The sequence below is a fragment of the Nuphar pumila genome, chromosome 6, assembly GCF_984573655.1.
Source record: "Nuphar pumila chromosome 6, dmNupPumi1.hap1.1, whole genome shotgun sequence".
Classification (NCBI taxonomy): Eukaryota; Viridiplantae; Streptophyta; class Magnoliopsida; order Nymphaeales; family Nymphaeaceae; genus Nuphar; species Nuphar pumila.
In genome coordinates this window covers 92,678,948-92,702,125 of record NC_143254.1, presented here as the reverse complement: position 1 = coordinate 92,702,125, position 23,178 = coordinate 92,678,948, and the positions used below count along the sequence as shown (strand labels likewise).

The window sequence follows — 23,178 nt, the reverse complement described above, 5'->3', positions numbered from 1 at the left end:
AGCCAGGTCGACCTGCTAATAGACCGGGTCAACCGACTCAATCAAAGCCCAGTCCATTGACCCAACCGGCCCTATCAAAGCCCGGCTCATAAATTAATAAGTTAAGCCAACAAGCCGGTTCGGACCGACCAGTCGAGAAAACCTCTCACAGCCTGCCCATTATGCCGATGGGCCTAATTGGATCAAGCAGGGCTTATTATATTATATATTATGTTATATATATACGAGTCAAGTCAGGCTGAGGCCCAATCCATTTCAGCTTGGTTCAGGTCAAACTTGGACCTAATTTATAGGCCTAAGCTCGGCCTATGACGGTCTGGACCAGGCTGTCTGACTCATTGTCCACCTTTACTTACAACTACACATGGTGAGGAATCAAGACTTGAAAGTCTCAATTCTTGAAAAGGTTTCTTATGCTTCCAAACAATCGACGGAATACACAACTCCTTTAAAATTCATTTTCTTTGAAGTTCAGTTTTTGTATTTCTTCAAACTCCCTGAAAATCTCTTCAACACTGGTCTTAAATGTAATGAAAGAATATTGGATTGAGAGAGAGAGAGAGAGAGAGAGAGAGAGAGAGATTTTGGCAAGCATTTTTAAAAAATAAGTGAAAAGAAAAAGAAAGCATACAGGGTAGTTTACACCCCGAATTAAATACAAAGTTTCAGCATGACATAATGGAGACTTGAGCCTTCTGGCTCAGACACATGCAGTAACACTGTCCTAAACATAGTTCGAGTTTTTGGTTCTTTCTTGGACACCTTATCACTGTTCTTATTTGTTTAGTAACTATTAGAACTTTTTTACTTGGTCATGCTTGAATTCCTTCTTATGTGGGCAACTCGATAAAGCAGCTCCCATAGAGCATCCACACTACTCTCTAGAGTTCGAGATCAGCCAGTTCATGTAGGCAAAACCAGGATGGAATCTTTTCTGACTCAAAACCTTGTTCGGCAAGTAAAACTAAGGTGTAACACCCTAAATTTCAAACTTGCGAACCCTTTTCAGAAAAACAGGCAAGAGACTAGAAATATCTCTTTCCTTCAGAGTTTGTTTATGTAATCAGCGAAAGACTTTTCTTTGGTAAATCATAAGGCAAGCTGACAACTTTGGGCACGTTAGCTAAAAGAACCAAAACTCACAAGATTCGGATATCCTAAGGGAAATCCGATACAAACCCAAGCGTCCAGGACGCGAGCTAAGAGCAGGAAGAAGAAGTCTTGAAGCCATCTTGCAATCGCGCCATCGCCCGTAGTGTACCTAATCATCACCTGTACCCATAGAATGAGTTAGTTTCGCGAAAAACTAGTAGGTGCACAAGAAAGACTACAAGGAACTGAATTAAGTACATTTAATTCAGTAGGCTACGCAGTTTAAAGCAGATATGCAGTTAAACAGGTAAGCAATGCAAGTAGGTGAATAGTGCAAACACGTAAGCAGTACAAGCGAATAAGGCGTGCGAGCGAGTAAGTAGTGCAAGCGAGTAAGCAGTGCAAATGCGTAAGTAGTGCAAACAGTAAGCACTTCAACGCAAGTAAGCAGTTCAAAGCAAGTAAGCAGTTCAAAGCAAGTAAGCAGTGCAACTGACCAACACAGCATACGATCAATTTGATCGTAAGCTGTGAACTACTACGCAACAAGCTTGTCCTCGTTCCTAGAACGAGGTCTCTGCATCTAATCACCATCAGGACATCGTTTGTCGCTCACTACTTCTAACAAACGCTTTGTCCTGAACAACCTTAATCTATTCTCATCTCTCAAAGTCTTACGCGGCTAACTGTTACCGGTTATGACGCACTAAGGCGTCATACCTTCTCAGAGAAGCTCACCCTTCCGTAGAAGGTCCAAAACATGATCACTAACTCAAATCACTAACGATCTGATTCTCACATCGGAGTCATGCATGTAATCATGATAAAACAGAAAGCTGAAACTATGAATTCATAGTTGGCTATCACAAACAATCTCAGAAGATCGTCACAGCTCACCATAACTTTTTATGGTAAGCGAAAACACAAGATCCACGTCGGATCGTTCGGTCCGGGAGTTATACGACCGAACAAGGAATTACCTCCCTAGAGGGTATACCTGATCTTGGACCCTACACTTCCTCACAGGAGTTCACCGTCTTTGCAGCTACCCATTCGTGGACAGTGTACATTCTCACAGAAATCTCCCACTCTAGCCGGGTCACCCGATCTGGGAAATGTATAACCTCACAGCGAAACCTTTGGGAAAACGATCCCCAACATATGCCATATCCAATGAAAATCATTGCGATACACACATCAACACAAAAGACCGCTCTTGGGGTCGATAGCTACTAATACCAACAACAAGATCAACGCCGGATCACCTGGTCTGGGAAATGTATAACCTCACAAGGAATTCCGCTCTAGATGGTATACCTGATCTTGGACCATACACTTCCTCACAGGAGTTCACCGTCCTTGCGGCTACCCATTCGTGGACAGTGTACATCCTCACAAAGAATCTACCACTCTAGCCGAGTACCTGGTCTTGATCATACACGCCCTCGCAGATAATCCTTTGGAGATCAGGTGCTCGTCAGACACCCTACTCGGTGATACACGCATCTATACAATCGACTGCTCCGAACAGTTGACTGCTCTCGAGGTCAGTAGCCACAATATGGGCACAAGCATGTATATCAGCAATATGCATTGTATCACTCCGCGCAGAAGCATATAATCCTACGCATCGTATGATTGCCACGAGGAATATTACAATCCTCAAATAGGCCCTCAAAGCATGTGTAAACGACACATGAGAACGCGCAGATATGGCAATTCAGTTGATTCTATGGGCGAAGGGTAACTAACTCTACCCGTCAGCCAAACAAAACAACTGAATAAGACAAGCACTCATGACAATGCTCGTAAAACATATAATTACCATAGAATGGCTCAGTCCATCAACAAGTAATTAAATTAATCGTAAGGCATAAACCGTTACATCACAAACCATTCATAAGCAATCATACGGCAACATTTATATCACAATATGTAAGCAGCTTATAAGACAAGCGGCCACATCAATCCTAGTTGCCACCAGTTCGTAGATTATGAGCTGTATGCAATCACATCAATCATAAGAGATGCAAGCCAACAAGTGCTACGCTACAATAAGCACCAAACAGTTCGACCAAAGAATAAAGCAAGTCACATGCTAATATGTAGCAACTGACATAATGCTACTATTATAAGCATTTAACTAGTATGAGAAACTCCTTATTACTCCGCAAAGAACTGCGTAAGCAGTTTAACCAACTAGAGTAACGCCTTGACAGGCGTGCACAGTTCAACGAGTAGCAAACTGAACTATCGAGCAAGCAAACAAATTAGTAGTGCAGGCGAAGCAGTAGTGCAAGCGAAGCAGTAGTGCAAGTGAATCAGTAGTGCAAGTGAATCAGTAGTGCAAGTGAAACTCACGACCCGTGACCAATGTGAACAAACCTTATGTTTTGATAATTACTGGCCTGCGGGTATGCGCAGGCAAAACATAGAAACAACTGAGACTAGTTCGGGCGTCTGTTATTCTATGTATTTTTGATAACCCGAATAGCTAGTTGAGTCCGCTCCAAAGGGGACGGCATTAGCCGAGAGAGGATTCCCCAGAGGCTGAAAAGCAGTGTCACGGATGCATCCAACTTCTGCAGAAGTGTTGAGCTAACTTGTGTAACCCTTATCCTCTAACTCCAATGACTGGGGAGGCCGGATCTTTGCCCGTGGGGTGGTTGTTAACAACCTGTCCATTGGAGTTTTTGTACCGATCTGTCCTCTCCCTTGACAGACAACCAGAAGCGAACGGGTGCGTTAGGGGTTGGTTAACTAACGACCCATTCTATGCTGTGGTCTTTAAACCACTCGAGCATCTTGCCTGTGAAGGCGAATGTGAGGCCATTTATGTGATTACAGCATTTTGCATTTAGCGTTGTTCGAGGTCGCACGACCGTCTCATCCGATCATCGCAGTACAAGACGTGTCGTGCACGACTACAAGTACTCTAGGATGAAGGGAGTATAGCTCCTCAATAGAAGCCTCAACAGGAGTGTTTCACAAAGATGTAAAGTTTATCAACTTTACTCTATCTTTTGAAACAGCAGTACCTTGTGCCAACATGATGCATGTGATTATCTCGAATCACATCTGCTATCGAGGTATCTACATGTTTCGCATGACTCGATACCGGCCTCGATAGACGAGATATGGGTCTCTCAACAGAACACCCGCTAAGAAGTTCCCTTGAACCTCCAATTCAGGATCACCTGAGATATGCCAAAAAGGCAAGCAAAACCAGCCAGTCACATCCTTCCAAATGCTTCGATTTGGAGCAGTCTTTGATGCTTTTGCGCAGCTCCCTGAAACCTCAAGTCGACTTTGCAGTACTGCACGCACGAAGAGCCAGGATCCTTGCGAGGTACCCCTCTCCTTAGACGAGGATGTATCGCCAGCTCCCAACTGAACTCTTGTCGCAAGAGTGAGTGATAGATGTCTCTTGCATCCTCCACGAGGATGCCTTTAAGGCATACGCAAAGAGCACGAACCTGCACGTCATCTGCAAAAGCATGGCAATACCAACACATATGCAAAAGCAAGAGCCTAGGCGCAACGACAAAGTAAAGGCGGTAAGCAGAAGTGCAACGCAAACCCTCGCACAACGCGCGATGGCAAGTAAAGACTGTAAGCAGGAGTGCAATGCAGAACCTTTGCACGATGCGCAACGGCAAAGTAAAGGCGGTAAGCAGAAGTACAACGCAAACCCTCGCACAACGCGCGATGGCAAGTAAAGACTGTAAGCAGGAGTGCAACGCAGAACCTTTGCACGATGCGCAACGGCAAAGTAAAGGACAAGGATCGCGAAATTGCGTCCTTGAATTAAATGTGTACTCGTATAAATATATATGATATATATATATGCATATATATTTATTTAATTATCCTTTTTAGTTAATTGAACTCAATTCAATTGTCCAAGTCTTCTGTGCAATCTTCCCCTACCTTTGAGAATTGCAAGCTTGCTGTCGTCCGCGGATGTATGCGATTGGGGGCTTGGATCGCAGAGCGCGAGCGGGATCCGTCGTACGAGCTGCAAAAGTAACGATCTTAGCAAGCTAATACCAAAATAGAAAGTCAGAGGCACTATCGCCGCCCTGACGTAAGGGAAACAGAGGCAGGGGCATCATGCACACCTGCTATAAGCGCAAGAAGCAGAAGCAGGGGCCGCGAGCCCCTGCTGACTTGCTGTCAGCGGACTCCGAGGAGGCAGGGGGTTGCACCCCTACCCTCATAAAGCGAGGGCAAACAGGGTTGCGCCCCTGCCTGACAAAGTAGAAGAGAGGCAAGGGCAGAGTCCCTGCCTGTCAGCAACGAAGGGGAGGTAGGGGGCTTCGCACCTGCCAGACGACATACAAAGAGGGAGGCAGGGGGCCTTGCCCCTGCCTGCCGAAGAACAACAGAGGCAGGGGTGATGCCCCTGCCTAAAGAGAGAAAAGGCACAGGGAGGGGGCTTGACCCCTCCCCTGAACGACGAGGGCACAGGGAGGGGGATTGACCCCTCCCCTGACCAAAAGAGGAAGCAGGGAGGGTTCGACCCTCCCCTGCTGTCAAAGGGAGCAGGGAGGGGTCGACCCTCCCCTGCTGTCAAAAGGAGACACAGGGAGGAGGGGCTCGACCCCCTCCCTTGTCAACACAAAGAGCAGGGAGGGGGCTCAGCCCCTCCCCTAAAGTAACACGAAGCAGGGAGGGGGCTCGGCCCCTCCCCTGCCGATCAAAAGGGCAGGGAGGGGGCTCAGCCCCTCCCCTGCCGATCAAAAGGGCAAGGAGGGGGCTCAGCCCCTCCCTGCCGATCAAAAGGGACAGAGAGGAGGGGGTGAGCCCCTCCTCTACCGATCAAAAGGGCAAGGAGGGGGCTCAGCCCCTCCCTGCCGATCAAAAGGAACAGAGAGGAGGGGGCGAGCCCCTCCTCTACCGTAACAGGAGGCAGGGAGGAGGGGCTCGGCCCCTCCCCTGCCGTGACAGAGGGAGCATAGAGACGGGAGAGGAGAGAGAGAGTGGCGAACGAAAGAGGGGGAGGTGCGTACCTGGTGGTCACCGGCGGCGGCATCGTCGGCGTCGGAGGGAGGTCGCAGGTGGCGGCGGGTTGGCAACGCAGAGGAAGGAGACGAGAGAGACCGAGAGACAAGAGGGGGAAGGAGGTTTCCAGAACCTCCCCCCCTTCGTCGCTGCGTGCTTTTAAAAGCACGCAGCCGACTTGTTTACCCGGGTCGGATCCGGGTCCGGCCCGGATCCAAACATATTTTTTTTTTATTATTATTACATAAGGAATCATGTTGCATACCTTGGCCTTTTAGCTTGGTCGCCCTCTTGATTCATCTTTCATGTGGACTGTAGATGTCATAATCTCTCATGACAGGTGAAGTTATAGAGACTCGCGCAGACATTCTTCATGAAAGAGAAAAAAAGAAAAAGGATGGGAGAATAAAATCTCACCGCTTGTGACAACAGCACAAGACTTTTAAATGGCTTCTTCCCTTCTATAACAGTAGAACCTATCATCAGAGTGCTGGTGAGTCACTCCAAAGCCAAACCAGGATCGATAGCAAAGGGTAATTAAAAGCTTAAAAAGAATGAAAAGCATTGCTCATTCAAACCATAAAAATGGTCATTCAACAACTAATAACAAAATGAAATACACCTCTTCAAAGTGTTCAAGGTTATGCAGCAGAAAATTTCTAGATTTCAAATGGTGAGGTTCAAAATCTATCATCTGAAAGTTTTTCCATTGATTTCTTCTTTGGGGCACTGCAAAGAAAAAAAGATTTGTTCAGTTAAATGATAACCCATTAATACAAGATTGCAAAGAAGATAAGAAAGAAAAGATTGGTTACTCTGTCGGCTGTGGTAGCCTGTCACAATCACCAAACATTATACATAAGGACACTATCAAATAGAACCGAGTCCCTAGGATGATGAAAATTAACTTCAAACAGATTGCTTGTAGGAGGGGAAAACTTTAACATTCCATGATGAAAAAAAAAAACAGTAGATAGAAGGGAAATTATTTTTTGTACATTCCACACTCAAAACTATGATCACTCTGTTTCCTAAGCCAAAGATTGTGGCACAACATGATGGAATCCAACAAGCCATTCTCACGATGTCCAACAAATCAGCCAAATCATTTGGGCTGATTTCATGTTGAGCCCTAGTTTTTACAACAAGGTAATTGTAACGACCCGATCCGGGGTCTCTTGAGCTCAGGTTCGTGGACGTTAGTTTTTAAAGAAAAATTACTCAATAATCTTAAAAACAACTCAAAAATATACACTTTTTTTCATTTAATAATTGAAGGTTCATACATCCATTTACAATATCATAACCATCCAAATAAAGAAGCAAAATAAAAAGTAAAGGTGAACCATACTTCTGATATGGCAAAGTTGCAGTCCGATACTAAGTCATGTGAGTGACAGTAGTTCTTGAATCTACAGTTGCAACTAAAAGAGAGGGTGAGTCTACAACCCAATAAGATTTCATTTACAAATAGACATGACTGTTACAACTGTAGTGAGCTCTAAGCTCCTAGTCTTGTTTTAGTTTGCTACTTATGCACCCATGTTATTTATGAGTTTTACATCTTTTTCATTGTATCTCTATTATTATTCTTAAACACATCTTTTACTCTAATCGATTATTCTGGACATAGACTCTTCGAGCGTAACAACTCATGTAGACAACTCAGAGTCTATGATGTTGGCCAGACATATGAATCACTCACAATAACGTAGTCCAAACCGGCCCAGACTATGGACACATGTGTTGCAGCTGCTCACCGGTTGCAAGTTGGGAGCTCAAGAGCTCAATCAGTAGCTAGCTGATGAGTCAGGGTGGCTATACCTGCCCCCAAGGTGTCTCAAGGCGCTATACCTACCCCAAAGGTTTTGTGGTTTATGCTACATCCTACATGTATCTAGTGGGCAACATTTTAACCCCTAAGGGTCACTTAGGAATATCTGAGATATTTTCAAGTTACTCAAGAGGTACACACCTCAACATTACCCCAGACCATGCCTCTTAGTAGAGTTCTCTATCATATTCTCTGTGGTCATCCTATACCCAACTTTCTCTCAATATTTACATCTTGAAGTTAGTGCGTTATACAATCATCAATGTATATCCACTAACTACTTTTTAACACATGTTCACGTATTTGAACTGTTAAGAATGTCAATTCACCACAAATTAATTCACGACACTTACAACGCCCCTCCCAAGGCATAAGCCTGACATTTCTTAGGGTAATACATACACTGAGACTTTAGAACTCTACCATCAATTCTCACATAACACGTCAATCTCTTACATGCAATCATGTCATGCAACATTTATATATTAAATCAAGAAATATGCATGATCAGGTTTAAGCATCACACTTAACTTTATACATTCCGAAGCATGCAAAAGAGTGTCTATTCACAATAAATAAGACTAGCATACTTAAAGCACTTGGAATCACATAGAAAGATGTCTAAACTAGCTAGCATGTATTTTAATCAACTAAGGAGGAATTTGCAAATGTATGCTTACTTGGAACACTTAAATTCTAATTCTTAGTCTCACGCAATCTTTGATCTGAAATCAATAAATACCTCATATCATCATCAAAATTATCAAAATACCCTTGAACATAAATGTCAAACTCTGACTTTATTCTTTCAGAGTTTATCCTCACATCCTTTACTAATAGATTCTACTCAAGTAGTAAAATTCAAGGATTCAAGAATCACATAAATTTGACTTCGAGGAACCAAGTTATGCATTGTTTACTATGTAAGCACACCAAGGGCAAAATAATCTTTTTGCTCTTTCGACCTTTCATAGTGATCTTTATGTCACCTCTACACCGCCTCTTTAACTTCATATTAAATTCTAGATCCAAATCCACACTGATTTCAAAATGAATCATTTAGGTTTGTAACTAAATTTTGATTTGGATCTTGGATACGGTATTTCAGATGCAAACCCGCTCGCAATAGTTTGTTTCAATCCTGATCGAGTTGGTTTGATCGAGCTCATTCATAAGAAGGGATCCGACTTATTGTACTCCAACTGATTCATCCTTAACAAAACTTGACTCGACTCGATCTGGTAAGATTAACTCAATCTGTCCGCTAGATCCCAACTCGATTCTATCAAACCGCATAGACCCGACTTGATCTGTCTAGACCGAACTAGTTTGTCCACACAACATAGACCTGGCTCGATCGTCCTAACTGGTCTGTCCGAACTATGACCTAACTCGGTCTAACCAGACCGAGTCACTCTATCCAAAATGCACAGGCCTGGCTCGATTATCTAAACCTGGCATGGTCTGGCCATGCCCAAATCGAGCAGCGTGGCCGACTCCGTCTGCAGAAAATGCAGACCGAGTCTGCCTTGTACCATTTCTACAACAGTTTCAGCAACACCATTATTGTTGAACTGTTGCAGTTTCTGCAGATTGAGCAGTGCCGCTGGCGACTTTCGGTCGTCGGCGACTGCTGACCCCCATCTTTTTTTCTTCTTTCTTCTATTATTTTTTTTTTCAATCGATGTCAGCCAATGGTGAGGGAAATGGCCGAACCTCCTGCCTCCTCGCAGCAGGTGGTCCGTCCCTCCTCGTTTTCCATCAAAGGTCGGTGGCAATAAAAGAGGAAAAAACGTTCTGTTACCCCCCTCTTATTGAGTCAGACATGGACATGGTTCTTCTTGTCCCCACATCTCTACAACTCGTCGGCAATCGAGAGGTTGCCGGCAATCGAGAGGTTGCCGACAACCTCTGCTCTGAACAAAAAATGTGTGAGAGAGGAACTTACGTGGTGGTCGACGATTGCAACACTTTCTTTTCTCCTTCTCTCGTTCTTTCTGTTTCTATTTCTCTTTCTTTCTTTGGTTGATCGAATGGGGAAGGAAGGAGCCCCCCACAGCTTTTATAGCCATGGGTGGGGACGTCACTTACCCCCCTCACCCCGGCCATCCTTAATGGGGGCCGTTTCTCCCCTCTCCCTCTCCCACTTTCCATTTATGTGGGAGATGGAGGGGACGACGGTTCCCTCTCTTCCCGTAACCGTACTAGGAGGGCGGCGGCGTTACAGTAACACACTATAACCTATTCAATAGTTACGGATTTCAGATATCCATGGGAGAAAATCCAGGAGAGGAAGAAGGGAAGAGTGGAGAGGAAGTTACAAAGCCGTTTGTTGAGGGGAGAGGAAAAATAGGAATTGGGATGTGGGGTTTACAGAAGCTAACACGTGTGCAGTTATGATAGTTAAAAAAAATGAAAACATAAGGAAAAATGTAAGTTTTATTGGTGAATTACATAGGGGGGTTAGATGTGGATACATTGTGTTTTGGAGAGAGAGAGGGGAGGCCTACGGTTGGCAGTGAGATTCACATTTGTTTGGCTGCGAATTTGTAGTTGCTTGTCCGAAGCATTTGTTGTGCCTAGATCACATCGAAAAAAATGATTTCTACTCACTAGTTTAGTACCTTCATTATTTGAGAATATTTAGTATATATGTAGAGAAGGCACGACTCCCATTAAGGATGGCAGTGGACCGGGGAAAGCGGGTCCCCGCCCCGCCTCTCCCCGTTTGGACCGGGGATGAAGGGTATGAAACGGGGATGGAGGCGGAGACGAAGGTTAAAATCCATCTCCGTCCGGGGATGGAGGCGGGGATGGACGTGCACTTTTCCTGCCCCGCCCCAACCCCACCCCAACCCCACCCCCAACCACTTTTCCCGGCAATATCCCCACCCCGCCCCATCCCCGTTTGAACCAGGGATGGAGGTCATGAAACGGGGATGAAGGCGGGGGTGGAGGATAAAATCTTGAGGCTGTGAGGGGGTGGAGACCTTGTCCCCCGTCCCGCCCCCACTGCCATCCCTAACTCCCATTGTACGAGAAGGCACGTGCGGCGCATAGTCATTTTAATAAAATTGGGCATTTGCAAACTCTCAAAATGTTTGGTGTGACAATGAATTAAACGGAAAGTTTGAGGGTATTTAAAAAAATTCCAAAAAGAATAATATAGAAAAAAATGTTTGTCACTCAAGACGATTGGGATGTTTATTCGGTGTTTGGAAAAACCTGCGGCTTATGCCGAAAATTTAAATAAATGAGGTCAGTTTTTGGAATTATAGGCAAAAGTTCGGCCTCTAAATTCCCCAAAATAAAAACCACGATTACTTGGTTGTCAAGGAAAAAGGAGTCCCTCCCCACTTTTATCCGCGGGCACCATCACTGAGACTAGTTACCTCTCACAGGAAGATGTCCATCTCTCACAGACCATCCCTCCTCTTCTGTTCTTCCAGCCTCCTGATGGCTGCCCTCTTCGCATACTCTGCCTCTGTGCAGTTGGATGATCCAGGTATAGCACTGCAACAACATACCCTTTGTCATTCTATAGGAAAAGGAAACATGGGTGTTCCCTCCTGTTTGTTCTTCAAGGTCTTAGAACACCTAACTCATCTTTATTGTTTATTGGATTCAGATTGGTATCTGTGGATCCCTATCTATGCCCTTGCCTGTGCCGTGAACCTCCACCAGAGTATTAGAATCTTCGGAAGGAATAAATGGGTTGCTGGGTTCACCTCCTTTGGCGCCATCCTGTTGTTCCTTAAGGTGGTCTATGAGGCATATGGGCATGGTGGGTTTGAGGAGATATGGTCTCTAGACATGAAGAAGAAGCTGGTGAGGGAGAAACTAGGAAGTGGGTTGGTGGTGATCTCCATGTTCTTCCAGTACAAGGCAGCAGATGTTGCAGAGAATCCTGTTAGGGTGAGGAGAGAGAAAATCTGGAGGACTATTGAGTACGGTGAGCATTACATCCCACTTTCACCTCTTCTTTGTTGCTCTGTTGAGTTTTTTCTTCATTTGGTAGAATTCAAAACGTCAGGAGAGATGGATTTTTGCTTGAACAGAGAGCACAAAACTGCTGTCGAAATTTGCCCCATTTTCCCCCTTTGAGATTTTGGTGATGATGAGGGTGATTTGGATGTTTTTTTCCTCATCAGCACCAGATATTTCTAGGGCTAGGACAGAAAATTGAGATGGATATGGACCTGGTTGTGGATGCACTGCACCCATATCCAAACAAAATAGTTTAAGCCCAACCTGTTTATATCTGTGTATGCATGAAACATATTTTGCTGACGGCCTAGCCGCTGGCTTTGCCTGCTTACTCCTTGACCCCAGGGAGTCGCCACGCTTCCACATCTATATGTTTAGAAAAGATTTATTAGGTATTATCATTACCTTCTATTGCATTGCATAGCAGCGCATATGCTCCCATTGACCAATTTAGTGTCAACTATGATAAAAAGCCATAGGTCTATTTATCATTAAACAAAGCATACCATGTAGTTAGAATTGGCATGGTTGATTTTGTAGTTGAAATTACTTTGTATTGATTGAAGATCTGTACTTTTAAGTTTTTAACTATGACATGGTGGTGCAATTTGGTCCACCAGTTGTTGCCAACTTGTCAGAAAAACTGTAATATGTTCAAGTTACAGCATCAAAAGCTTGTTTAATAGTACTGGGCCATAGACATGGAGTTTGGTATGCAAGACAAACAACTAAGATAATGTTCAATTATATTGGGCTTTCTGCATGAAGTGTGGGGCGGTTCACCTACTCCTTATTTAACTACAAATGTCATTAAAAGAAAAATCACAAGGGATGTGTAAGTGACCTGTTTCATGCTAGATCAACTCATGTGGAGTTTTAATTGGACCCAACTTAACCCATTTTGAGATGACCTATACCCACATTTATCCAATATAGACAGAGAGATGGATCAGCTGATGAGGCCAATATGAACTCTAACCGAACTTGTCTTAAATACACTGGTCAAACCTTGATCTAACCTAGTTTTATTATGTATCTACAGCTTCCCTGAATTCTCTGCTAGCTAAAAGAAAAAAAGAACTTTTAAGATTGCTTAAACCTTAGGTTGATTCTAAAATGTCTCATGTTCTATGCCAGTTCCTATACTGACACTGTTTGACAAGATTATTGAAACCTTTCTCCTCAACATGCATTAGGTGCAAACAGGTTCAATGGCGCAATGGCTATGATAAGGATCTAGGTGCACCAAGAGCACCTAACATTACTGAGAGAGAGAGAGAGAGAGAGAGAGAGAGAGAGAGAGAGAGAGAGAGAGAGAGAGAGAGAGAGAGAGAGGTCTGACTGACCTTACTGCAGTTCATTTGTGAATTGGGTTCAACTATGAAACAGATGGTTTTTGCCTTTGATATGGATCAAAAACAATAAACTGGTCATGACATTAGTCATTTCTCATGTATTTCATTATTCGAATTTGGTTAACCCAATAATTGGACCCTTTTAAGCCAAATTGGATACCTTAGTGGTTCAATAAAACATCTGGCTGCAAAATCATTGATACAAATCTTCTAAACTGAAATTGCAGTCTAACTGTTTCTGGCCACAGTAATGCTAGAACCAAGTGGGATTGGCATTACCTTTACAGGTAGCGCATTCTCTAAAAATATCCTGTAAACCAAAACTGGCGGGCATATCTATAAACATGAATATTCTTGGCATCAATGGCTGGATGGATTTTAGACTCTGAGCAAACAATAACCTTCTGTTGACTGATGCGAGCCCAGTAACTCTATTAGATCTAAACTGATGCGATGGTGCATCAAATCTAGTATCAGATGGTGGCACCCTACATTTTTGTCGTCAATCTGCTACTGGGTGGTAATCAAACTGCGTATGACATATATTGCCTGCATGCTTTTGTGTGTGTGTGTGTGTGTGTGTGTGTGTGTTACATGTTTCTGGAAACATTCTAGTAACTAGAGATGTCATTGCACTTTCTGGTGTCATTCTTATTTGCAAGGTTTGGCGTTCATAAATTTTGACTATTGCTTTCTTTGTTGTGTTTGTGAATTTGTTTTAGGAATGGTGATGCTGGTGGCTATGAGCTTTGGGCTTGTGGTGACCTTTGTGTTGGTTAAAGAAATTAAAAAATAATTCAAGGAGGAAAGGTCTGTACAGAAAGCTTGAAAAGAAAATTTGCACTTGGTAGTGAGGTTGCATACAGAAATTGTGCCACAAATTTTTTTTACATGCAGTATGTGTTGTGATTGGTTGTTGAAAAAACAAAAGTGTGTAGATATGATGATGGAGTTGGAATATATAGTGTTTAAGCTTTGCTGGAGTTTCATCTCTTTTTAAATTGAAGCATATGTTTTTTATAAAATTCTCTGACTAATGTACTAACATTATGTAGAACGATTTCAGCATATTAACTAATATTCCATTCCTCAAATAAATAAATAAAATAAAATATCAGTTATAAATATCAATGTCATTCCAATTCTCTATTCATATGTTTCGTGATAAATTCGTTACTACTTTTAATGTGTGTCAAAATAGCCTGAATGCGATTTGCTTCTCATTGTGATCAACATGGGGAAAATAACCAATTCTCCGAAAGCGTCACAATGTAGTGCAAGTATGCGTTTACATCTCTCAGTTTCTGCAGTTTTCATATCACACGTTCATCAAAAAGCATCTTAGTGACTTGCTGGCTAGAGAAGCTAGGAGAGATAATATGGGACAATGTGCATTCTTTGGTTATGTACTCTATATTTTTTATGGTTGCTTAATTTGTTGGCTCTGTTCTTTGTGTCCCCTCGAGTATTGGCTGAAAAATGCTCTCTCTCTCTCTCTCTCTCTCTCTCTCTCTCTATATATATATATATATATATATATATATATATATATATATATATATATATATATATGTGTGTGTGTGTGTGTGTGTGTGTGTGTGTCCGAATGTATACCTGCATGCCAAAATGCAATTTTTTTTAATCCATGAGATCATCTATCATTTCCATGTACATATACATGGTACGTTGTACATGGAGTCCAAGGATCTTGATTTCATACGTTATAGCAAGTCTTCGTTCTTTGAATTTTCTTGGTGAGTTAAACAACTCATGAAATCTATTATTCTCCCGAAAAACTCATGGAGTCTATTAGAAAAGGTCTTTCAGGGGAAAACGATCGATATTATTTTGGTAATTTTTGCACGTTAAAAGGAACAAGGATTGCTGAAAATAAAAAAACAGAACATATAGCAAAAATTAGTACATAAATAACAAAAATCATGTTCAAATGGTGTGTTTCACAATTTGACAAGAATCTTACATACCATATTTCTCAAAACGAAATTGCAAGAAATTCAATTTTGTTACTGATTGTCCTGATCCTGCTTCCATCAAAGATAACGATTTTAAAGATGCAACTTCAAAGAAGCTTTCTTCAACCATAGGACGAGAAAGCCACAAGGGGGGGTGGCTTAGTGGGGTGGGGCCTTGGCTGCTATAAGGGCAGTCATGGTTCGATTCTCATGGGCATCGCCCCTCTGTGCAAGCCAATTCGTTGCATAGGCCCTGAGGGCACGGGTTCTAGCTCTGGAGTTTTATGCTGCTGGTACGACCACCGTAAGTGTGGCAGGCTGAGCCAGCTGGACCCGGTTTTTGTGCGGGGTGTGGTTTATTCAGAGTATAAATTAAAAAAAAAACATAGGACGAGAACATCGGTGCAATGGGTGTTCATTAGGCAAGAGTAGGGGTGGCAATCGGGTTGGTGGGTCAGCATACCTCAACCCGAACCTGACCCGTTTATTAAACGGGTCGGCTGTGGCAAACACGAACCCGACCCGTTTATTAAATGGGTAACCCGACACGACCACCAACCCGCTTAATAAACTGGTTGGGTCGGGTAAACGGGTTGGCAGGTTAGTGGGTCAGGTTGGCGGGTCGGGTTGACGGGTTGACCCGCCTGCCTAACCCGTTTATTAAACGGGTCAGCCGGGTTGGCGGGTTGGCATACCCCTAACAGGAACCCGACCTGTTTAATAAACAGGTTAGGTGGGTCAACCCGTTTATTAAAACGGGTTCGTTTTTGCCAAACTCAGGAGACTTTGAATTTCTGGCATGAGTTTGTGTGAATGATATTAAAATATTATATTGTGAATATGAATAATTTATGTTGCTTACAATCATTTAGATTTCCTGCTGATTCCTAGTCTTGAACAACGAAACTGTAGGTGTTGGAGTTAGGTTATGGAAGTTGTCAATTATGTGAATATCTGTACAGGGATGGGGTCACAAACGTTACTTGTATATATCTCTCTGCTGTGGCTGTGGAAAATATGTAGCAGCGGTTGAAGGAAAAGGTATATGGAGGTATATGATTCATTCATTCTGACAGTGACATGTATCGGATGCCCATTTTCTTTTCCATGAATTTTTTATTAAACCTGAGGAAGAAATGGTTAATTTTTAAATGTTTTTTCATACACTTTGTTGAACAAGAGTGCAGCTATTGCGATGAATCTGCGAAAAATAATCAACAAGAACATAACACAAGAATTTTACGTGGTTCAGCAATGTGCCTAGCAATATGCCTACGTCCACGAAAACCAACGACTGTATTTCAACTATCTTTTGATTTTAGGTTACAGCATATATATATATATATATATATATATATATATATATATATATATATATATATATATATATATATATATATATACCAAGTTTTACGAAACAAAACCAAAAAATAAAGCTCTCCTTTACCAAACCGTGGGGACACTACTCCCCTGCACCCCCTCAACTACTAGTGTCCTTGCTGAAGTAGAACTCGGTAGAAGTTATCGCTCTTTCCACCATCTACCTCTCATCAAATATGAGCCCGATACTCCAATAATCTCCACCTTGGCGAATATCCACCCCTTAGGAGACATGAAAACATAACAAAAAAAAAACTCCACTTGGGACACAAAGTTGAGGCATCTCTCATCTAGCAATGGGAGACATTAATCAAGTTCAAGGAGAGCTTGAACTTATCTTTAGTAACAAGCTTTGTCAACATGTCTACTGTGTTATTAGAAGTGTGGACTTTCTTAAGCAGTACTTCACCAGAAAAAACCAACTCTCTGATCTTGTGAAACCTCACATCTATGTGCTTGATCCTCGCATGATACACCTGGTTCTTTGCCAAGTAGATGGCGCTTTGACTATCACAGTGTAGTTAAACTCCACCTTGCTGAACACCCAACTCTTTGACCAACCCTGTAAGCCATAGAGCTTCTTTGGCAGCCTCGGCAATTGTCATGTACTCTGACTCAGTAGTGGATAGTGCAACTGGAGGCTGCACCAAGGATCTCCAAGAAATAGGCCCTCCCACAAGCGTGAATACATATCCCGTTGTAGACCTCGTGTCATCCAAGTCACTTGCATAGTCTGCATCCACATATACCACGACTGAAAGTTCATTCTGTTGACTCCTGAACATGATGCCATAGTCTGCGGTACCCTTTAAGTATTTGAAAATCCACTTGATTGCATCCCAATGTTGTCGACACGGATTTGATAGAAACTTGCTCACCACACTAACAACGTGTCTCAAATCTGGTATTATATAAACCATGGCACACATTAAACATCCCACTGTGCTTGCATATGAAACCTTTGACATGTCTTGAACCTCATCATCTAACTATGGGTATTGTGCGGTAGACAGTCTAAAATGATGCACAAATGGTGTACTCACAGGTTTTCCATTGCCCATGCTAAACTTGTCAAACACCTTCTCAATATAACAACACTGAGATAACCATAGTCTTCTGAAAGCTCTGTCTCTGCGAATCTCCATCTCAAGAATCTTTTTTACCACACCCAAGTCATTCATTTCAAACTCTCTACTCAACAAGGTCTTTAACTTGTTGACCTCGCAAATACTCTTCACAACAATCAACATATCATCCACATAGAGTAACAGAAAAACAAAAGAACCATCATCAAGGTTTTTCACGTAAATGCAACAATCATACTAATACGCTTGTAGCCAATCCAGATCATGTAGGAGTCAAATCGTTTGTACCACTGTCTTGGAGACTGCTTCAGTCTATAAAATGACTTCTTTAATTTATAAACTAAGTGCTCCTGCTTAGGATGGTTGAATCCCTCTGGCTGTACCATGCAAATTTGCTCCTTTAAATCACCATGAAGAAAAGTTGTCTTTATATCCATCGGCTCCAACTTCATGACTGAATGTGCTACCAAAACCAACACTGCCCTGATGGAAGTGTGTATGACCACACGAGAAAAAATCTCATCATAGTCAACTCTTTCCTTCTGTGAGTAACCTTTTGCTACTAGGCGAGCCTTGAACTTTTCTCCCACTTTTTCTCATACTGCATCTTTCTTCTTACACACCTGTTTGCATCATATCACTCTCTTCCCTTTTGGAAGCTCCACCAAGTCACTACAAGAAAAATACTAATTTGTGACAAACAAAATCCATCATAAATTGGCGAAGGAGTAGCGAGAGAAAGATATTCGTCGTTAAAATATCATTTATTTACGATTTTAACGACAAAAAATATTTTATCGATAATCCGTCGCTACGTTGTGATAGATTAGCGATGGATTTTATTTTGTCGCCATATATGTTGTAACTTAGCGATGGATCAGCGACAGAACTATTGCATCGCTTAGTCGTTACCAAATAGCGACGACTTAGCGACAGAATTTGGCCGTCGTGAATCCGTCGCTAATTTTTTCATAAATCCCTAATTTTTTCCCCTTTCTTTCTCTTTTTTGTTTCATCTCCACCGTGTTTCCCCGACCTACCTCCCGTCTACCCTCGGCTCGCCTCTCGTCACCCCCCGGTCTGTCTCCTGTGGCCCCCTGGTCCACCGCCCCTCGGTCGTCGCCCGATGCTCCCCCTTCGCTGACCTCCCCCCCCGCTTAATGCTGACCTCCCCCTTCGCTAACTCCTGACGCTCAGGTAACCCCCAACTCCCCTGTCACTTTTCACCGACCTCCCCCTTCGCCGACGCCTGATGCTCAGGCCGGCCATTACATTTTTTGTCGGGGAGGGGCCGAGCCCCCTCCCTGTGTTACGGGAGTCGCGGGAGGGGCTCAACCCCCTCCCTATGTTTTTTTCGTCAGGGAGGGGTTGAGCCCCCTCCCTGTGTTACGAGAGTCGCGGGAGGGGCTCGCCCCCCTCCTATTTTTTTTTGTCAGGGAGGGGCCGAGCCCCCTCCCATTTTTTTTGTCAAGGAGGGGCCGAGCCCCCCTCCCTGTCTTACGGGAGTCGTGGGAGGGGCTCGGCCCATCCAGTTTTTTTGCCTTTTTTTGCCAGGAGGGGCCGAACCCCCTCTCTGTCTTACAGGATGCCTGAGAGGGGCTCGGCCCCCTCCCCCTTTTTTTTCCCGTCAGGGAGGGACCGAGCCCTCTCCCTGTCTTACGGGATGCCTGGGAGGGGCTCGGCCACCTCCCCCCTTTTTTTTTGCCTTTTTTTTTCTCCAGGGAGGGGCCGAGCCCCCTCCCTTTTTTTTTGCCAGGGAGGGGTCGAGCCCCCTCCCTGTTTTGTTTTGTTTTGTATATATATGTTTTGCAGGTATGTTGCTGAGCTAATTGGGCGATGCTTAGTGCTAAGCATCGCATGTGACTAAAAATGCAATGCAAAAAGAAATAAGAAAAAAATGCAAAGGCAAAAGCAATTCAAATCGGGTAAATACCCGTGGTGAGTAAGTGATGCAAGCGCATCATATGTTATTTAATTTATTAGATGCAACACTTTTCTGTTCACACACTCACTTAGTTGTGAATATTTAAGAATACTTTGATGCAGTTTGGAGATCATGCTGAGCATGATTTTAATGTATGAGAATAGAAGTGTTCTTATTTTTGGAGTATGGATTTCATGCTAGGCATGGTAGTAGCTAGCAGGATATTGGAGTGTGTTTGCTGCAGGTACATGTTTGATATTGTTTTAATATGAATGTATTACAATGTTTGATGTGTCTGTATTCATGCTTGCATGAACTTATTTTCTATTTGATTATGCATTTCATGTGAAATTGTATCATGAATTTTTTGTTCAAATGAATGTATCATTTTATGTAATGTGATTTCAAATTTCTAAATATCCTCGTGATGTGTATAAATATGATGTGATGGTGTTACACACAAAAATATATGTATTACTTTAAACAAAAAATTGCTCACAAAGAATTAATAGATAAATTAGATATTTGTTCAAATGAATGTATCATTTTATGTAATGTGATTTCAAATTTCTAAATATCCTCGTGATGTGTATAAATATGATGTGATGGTGTTACACACAAAAATATATGTATTACTTTAAGCAAAAAATTGCTCACAAAGAATTAATAGATAAATTAGATATTTGTTTCATCATAGCATTATTATGATTCTCTTTTAACTAGTGATGATAATATCCCTAACATTATAAGACAAAATGGCTGTGAACCGTGAATGAATGTACCGTATGATAGTTGATAATGAGGTATCACATGAATATATGGATGGTGTTGACAGTTTTATTGAATTCGCAGCGGCAAATATCAGTACAGTGGATCCCACCGATAGGATCAGATGCCCCTGCATGATATGTAAGAACAATCGATTTGTAGAACCTTATGACGCTAGACATCACCTATACAGGAAGGGTTTTGTTAGTAGTTATCAGAATTGGATGCTTTATGGGGAAGAATTTTGGAATAATTTTGATGCACGGGTGGATGTGGTGCACGATAATCCATATGTGGATTTGATATTTGATACCGCAGGACCAAAAATGGGTTCTGCTATGGGACATAGTGATGCACCAACTGGGGTAGAGGAAGAAGCAACAAATAATGCAGCTAATAGATTTTATGACTTACTTAGAGATGCTGATGAGCCACTGTGGAATGGTTGCGAGAGTCACACTATCTTATCTGCAGTTATTCAACTAATGAATTTAAAGTCATAGTATAATTTGAGTCAATCATGTTTTGATCGTTTGTGTTCTATTATGAAGAGTATGTTGCCTAAAGATGAGAAATTATCACAAAATCTTTACCGTGCGAAGGTTATGGTCAATGCTCTAGGTATGGGGTATCAAAAGATAGATGCTTGTCTCAATCATTGCATGTTGTATTTCAAAGATCAAGAAAATAGCATATCATGTTCATCATGTGGACATCCTCGGTTCAAGCCAAAGACAAAGGAAAATGATAGTACAAGGTCAAAAGAAGTGTCATATAAGTCACTCTGTTACTGTCCTCTCACCCCTAGATTACAACGACTTTATATGTCTTCGAGGACAGCTAAACAAATGATATGGCATGCAAATAAAGTTTGACATGATAACGACAAGATCACACATCCTGTAAACGCAGAAGCTTGGAGGCACTTTGACCGTACTCATCAGAACTTCGCTTTGAAAGTGAGAAATGTTAGGCTAGGTTTATGTACAGATGGATTTAATCCATTTGGGGGTAGATCAACCACATACTTTTGTTGGCCGGTATTTGTCACCCCATACAACCTTCCTCCAAGCTTATGTATGAAGCGTCAAAATCTTTTCTTGTCTCTATTGATCCCTAGTCCAAAGTGTCTGGGCCAAAATCTTGATGTATATTTAAGTCCATTGATTGATGAACTGAAAATACTGTGGGATGACGGTGTTCTCACGTGCGATGCCCAAAAAAAATAAAACTTCAATATGAAGGTTGTTGTTCTATGGACAATCAGTGACTTCCCTGCATATGATCTGTTATCTGGTTGGAGCACACATGGGAGGTTGGCATGTCCGTACTGCATGGAGGATACAAAATTAGATTCATGCATGGAAGAAAGTTGTTCTGGTTTGATTATCACTGTCGAATTCTACCCAGCGATCATTCATTCTGACGATAAAAGAACATGTTTTGAGCAGGCACAACTGAAATGGAAGGTCCACCCACAAGGTTGTCTGGCATAGAGATTTTAAGAAGATTGCGATACTTTCCATGTGGACTGATAGATGCCCGTAATGCGAGGCCTTTTATTGGATTTGGAAAGGATCACAATTGGACAAAGAAATCTATATTTTGGGAACTACCATATTGGCCGACCTTATTGATACGACATAATTTGGATGTCATGCATGTGGAGAAAAATGTCTTTGATATTATGTTCAATACGGTAATGAATGTGAAAGGAGAAATGAAGGATAATCTAAAGGCTCATATGGATTTAAAAGTAATATGTATAAGAGCAAAATTAGAACTGAAAGAGTATAATGGCAAAGTACTGAAACCAAAGGCAAGGTACGTGCTTGGGCCAGATCAAGTAAAACAGGTATGTCAATGGTTGAGACAATTGGGATTTTCAAATGGATATGTCTCTAACATTGCTCAGGCTATGAAGATAGACGAGGGACTATTATATGGGTTGAAGAGTCATGATTGTCATGTCATTATGCAATGGTTGATACCCCTAGCATTCTATGATATGTTAGACAAACCTATATGGGGGGTATTATCAGAGTTGAGTAGATTTTTTAGAATATTATGCGCATCAGAAGTTGTAGTATCTGAGGTAAAGAATCTTGAAGAATCTGTCGTAACTACTATTTGTCAGCTAGAGAAGATTTTTCCACCAGCATTTTTTGATGTTATAGAACATGTGATCATACATTTGCCATATGAACTTAGAGTTGGTGGACCTATACAATATCGGTGGATGTACCCATTTGAAATGTTTATATTTTTAAAAAAAATTATTTTCAATGCTATTGAGAAATTTATTGTAATCCAAGATGTATATTGTTGACACCTGCATGTTTGACATCAAAAAAAGGGTTCAGAATAATGCAAGAGTAGAGGGCTCTATTTGTAAAGCGTACACTTTAGAAGATATTTCAAATTTCTCATATATGTACTTTAAAGCTCACATTACAACATGCTACACATGCCCACCTTGTAATGATGATGGAGAACAATTAACTGTAACGGACAAATTGTCTATATTTCAAACATTTGAGCATGCATTTGGCAGTTGCCGGTCAAGACTCTTGAAGATCGAGAGCAAAATGCAACACAAATCTATATCCTTTTTAATTGCTAAGCAATCAACCCATACACCGAGTAAGTATACTTAGTATGTAACACTAAGTTCTATATGTGCGTACATGGTTAAGTAAAATAAGTTTTTGTTAAGTACACATGATTTGATCTGGAGTTGCGAAGAAAAGTTTCACATCTCACTGATGCAGAAGTA

General features: G+C 42.0%; 1 protein-coding gene across 3 annotated transcripts in view; it reads left to right on the top strand.

Annotated features, from left to right (window-relative positions):
• The first annotated feature begins 11,271 nt into the window (after nt 1-11,271).
• LOC149835168 (uncharacterized) overlaps nt 11,272-23,178 on the top strand; it is a 35,520-nt gene continuing 23,613 nt past the window's right edge. For 2 of the 3 annotated variants that reach the window (XM_090010435.1, XM_090010434.1), the window contains exons 1-3: nt 11,272-11,435; nt 11,559-11,882; nt 13,995-14,082. In XM_090010435.1, coding sequence (XP_089866561.1) covers nt 11,336-11,435; nt 11,559-11,882; nt 13,995-14,068 — 498 coding nt within the window. In that variant the 5' untranslated portion in view covers nt 11,272-11,335 and the 3' untranslated portion in view covers nt 14,069-14,082. Of the gene's footprint in view, nt 11,436-11,558; nt 11,883-13,994; nt 14,327-23,178 lie in introns of those variants that run through there. The other variant, XM_090010433.1, reaches the window with a different exon arrangement.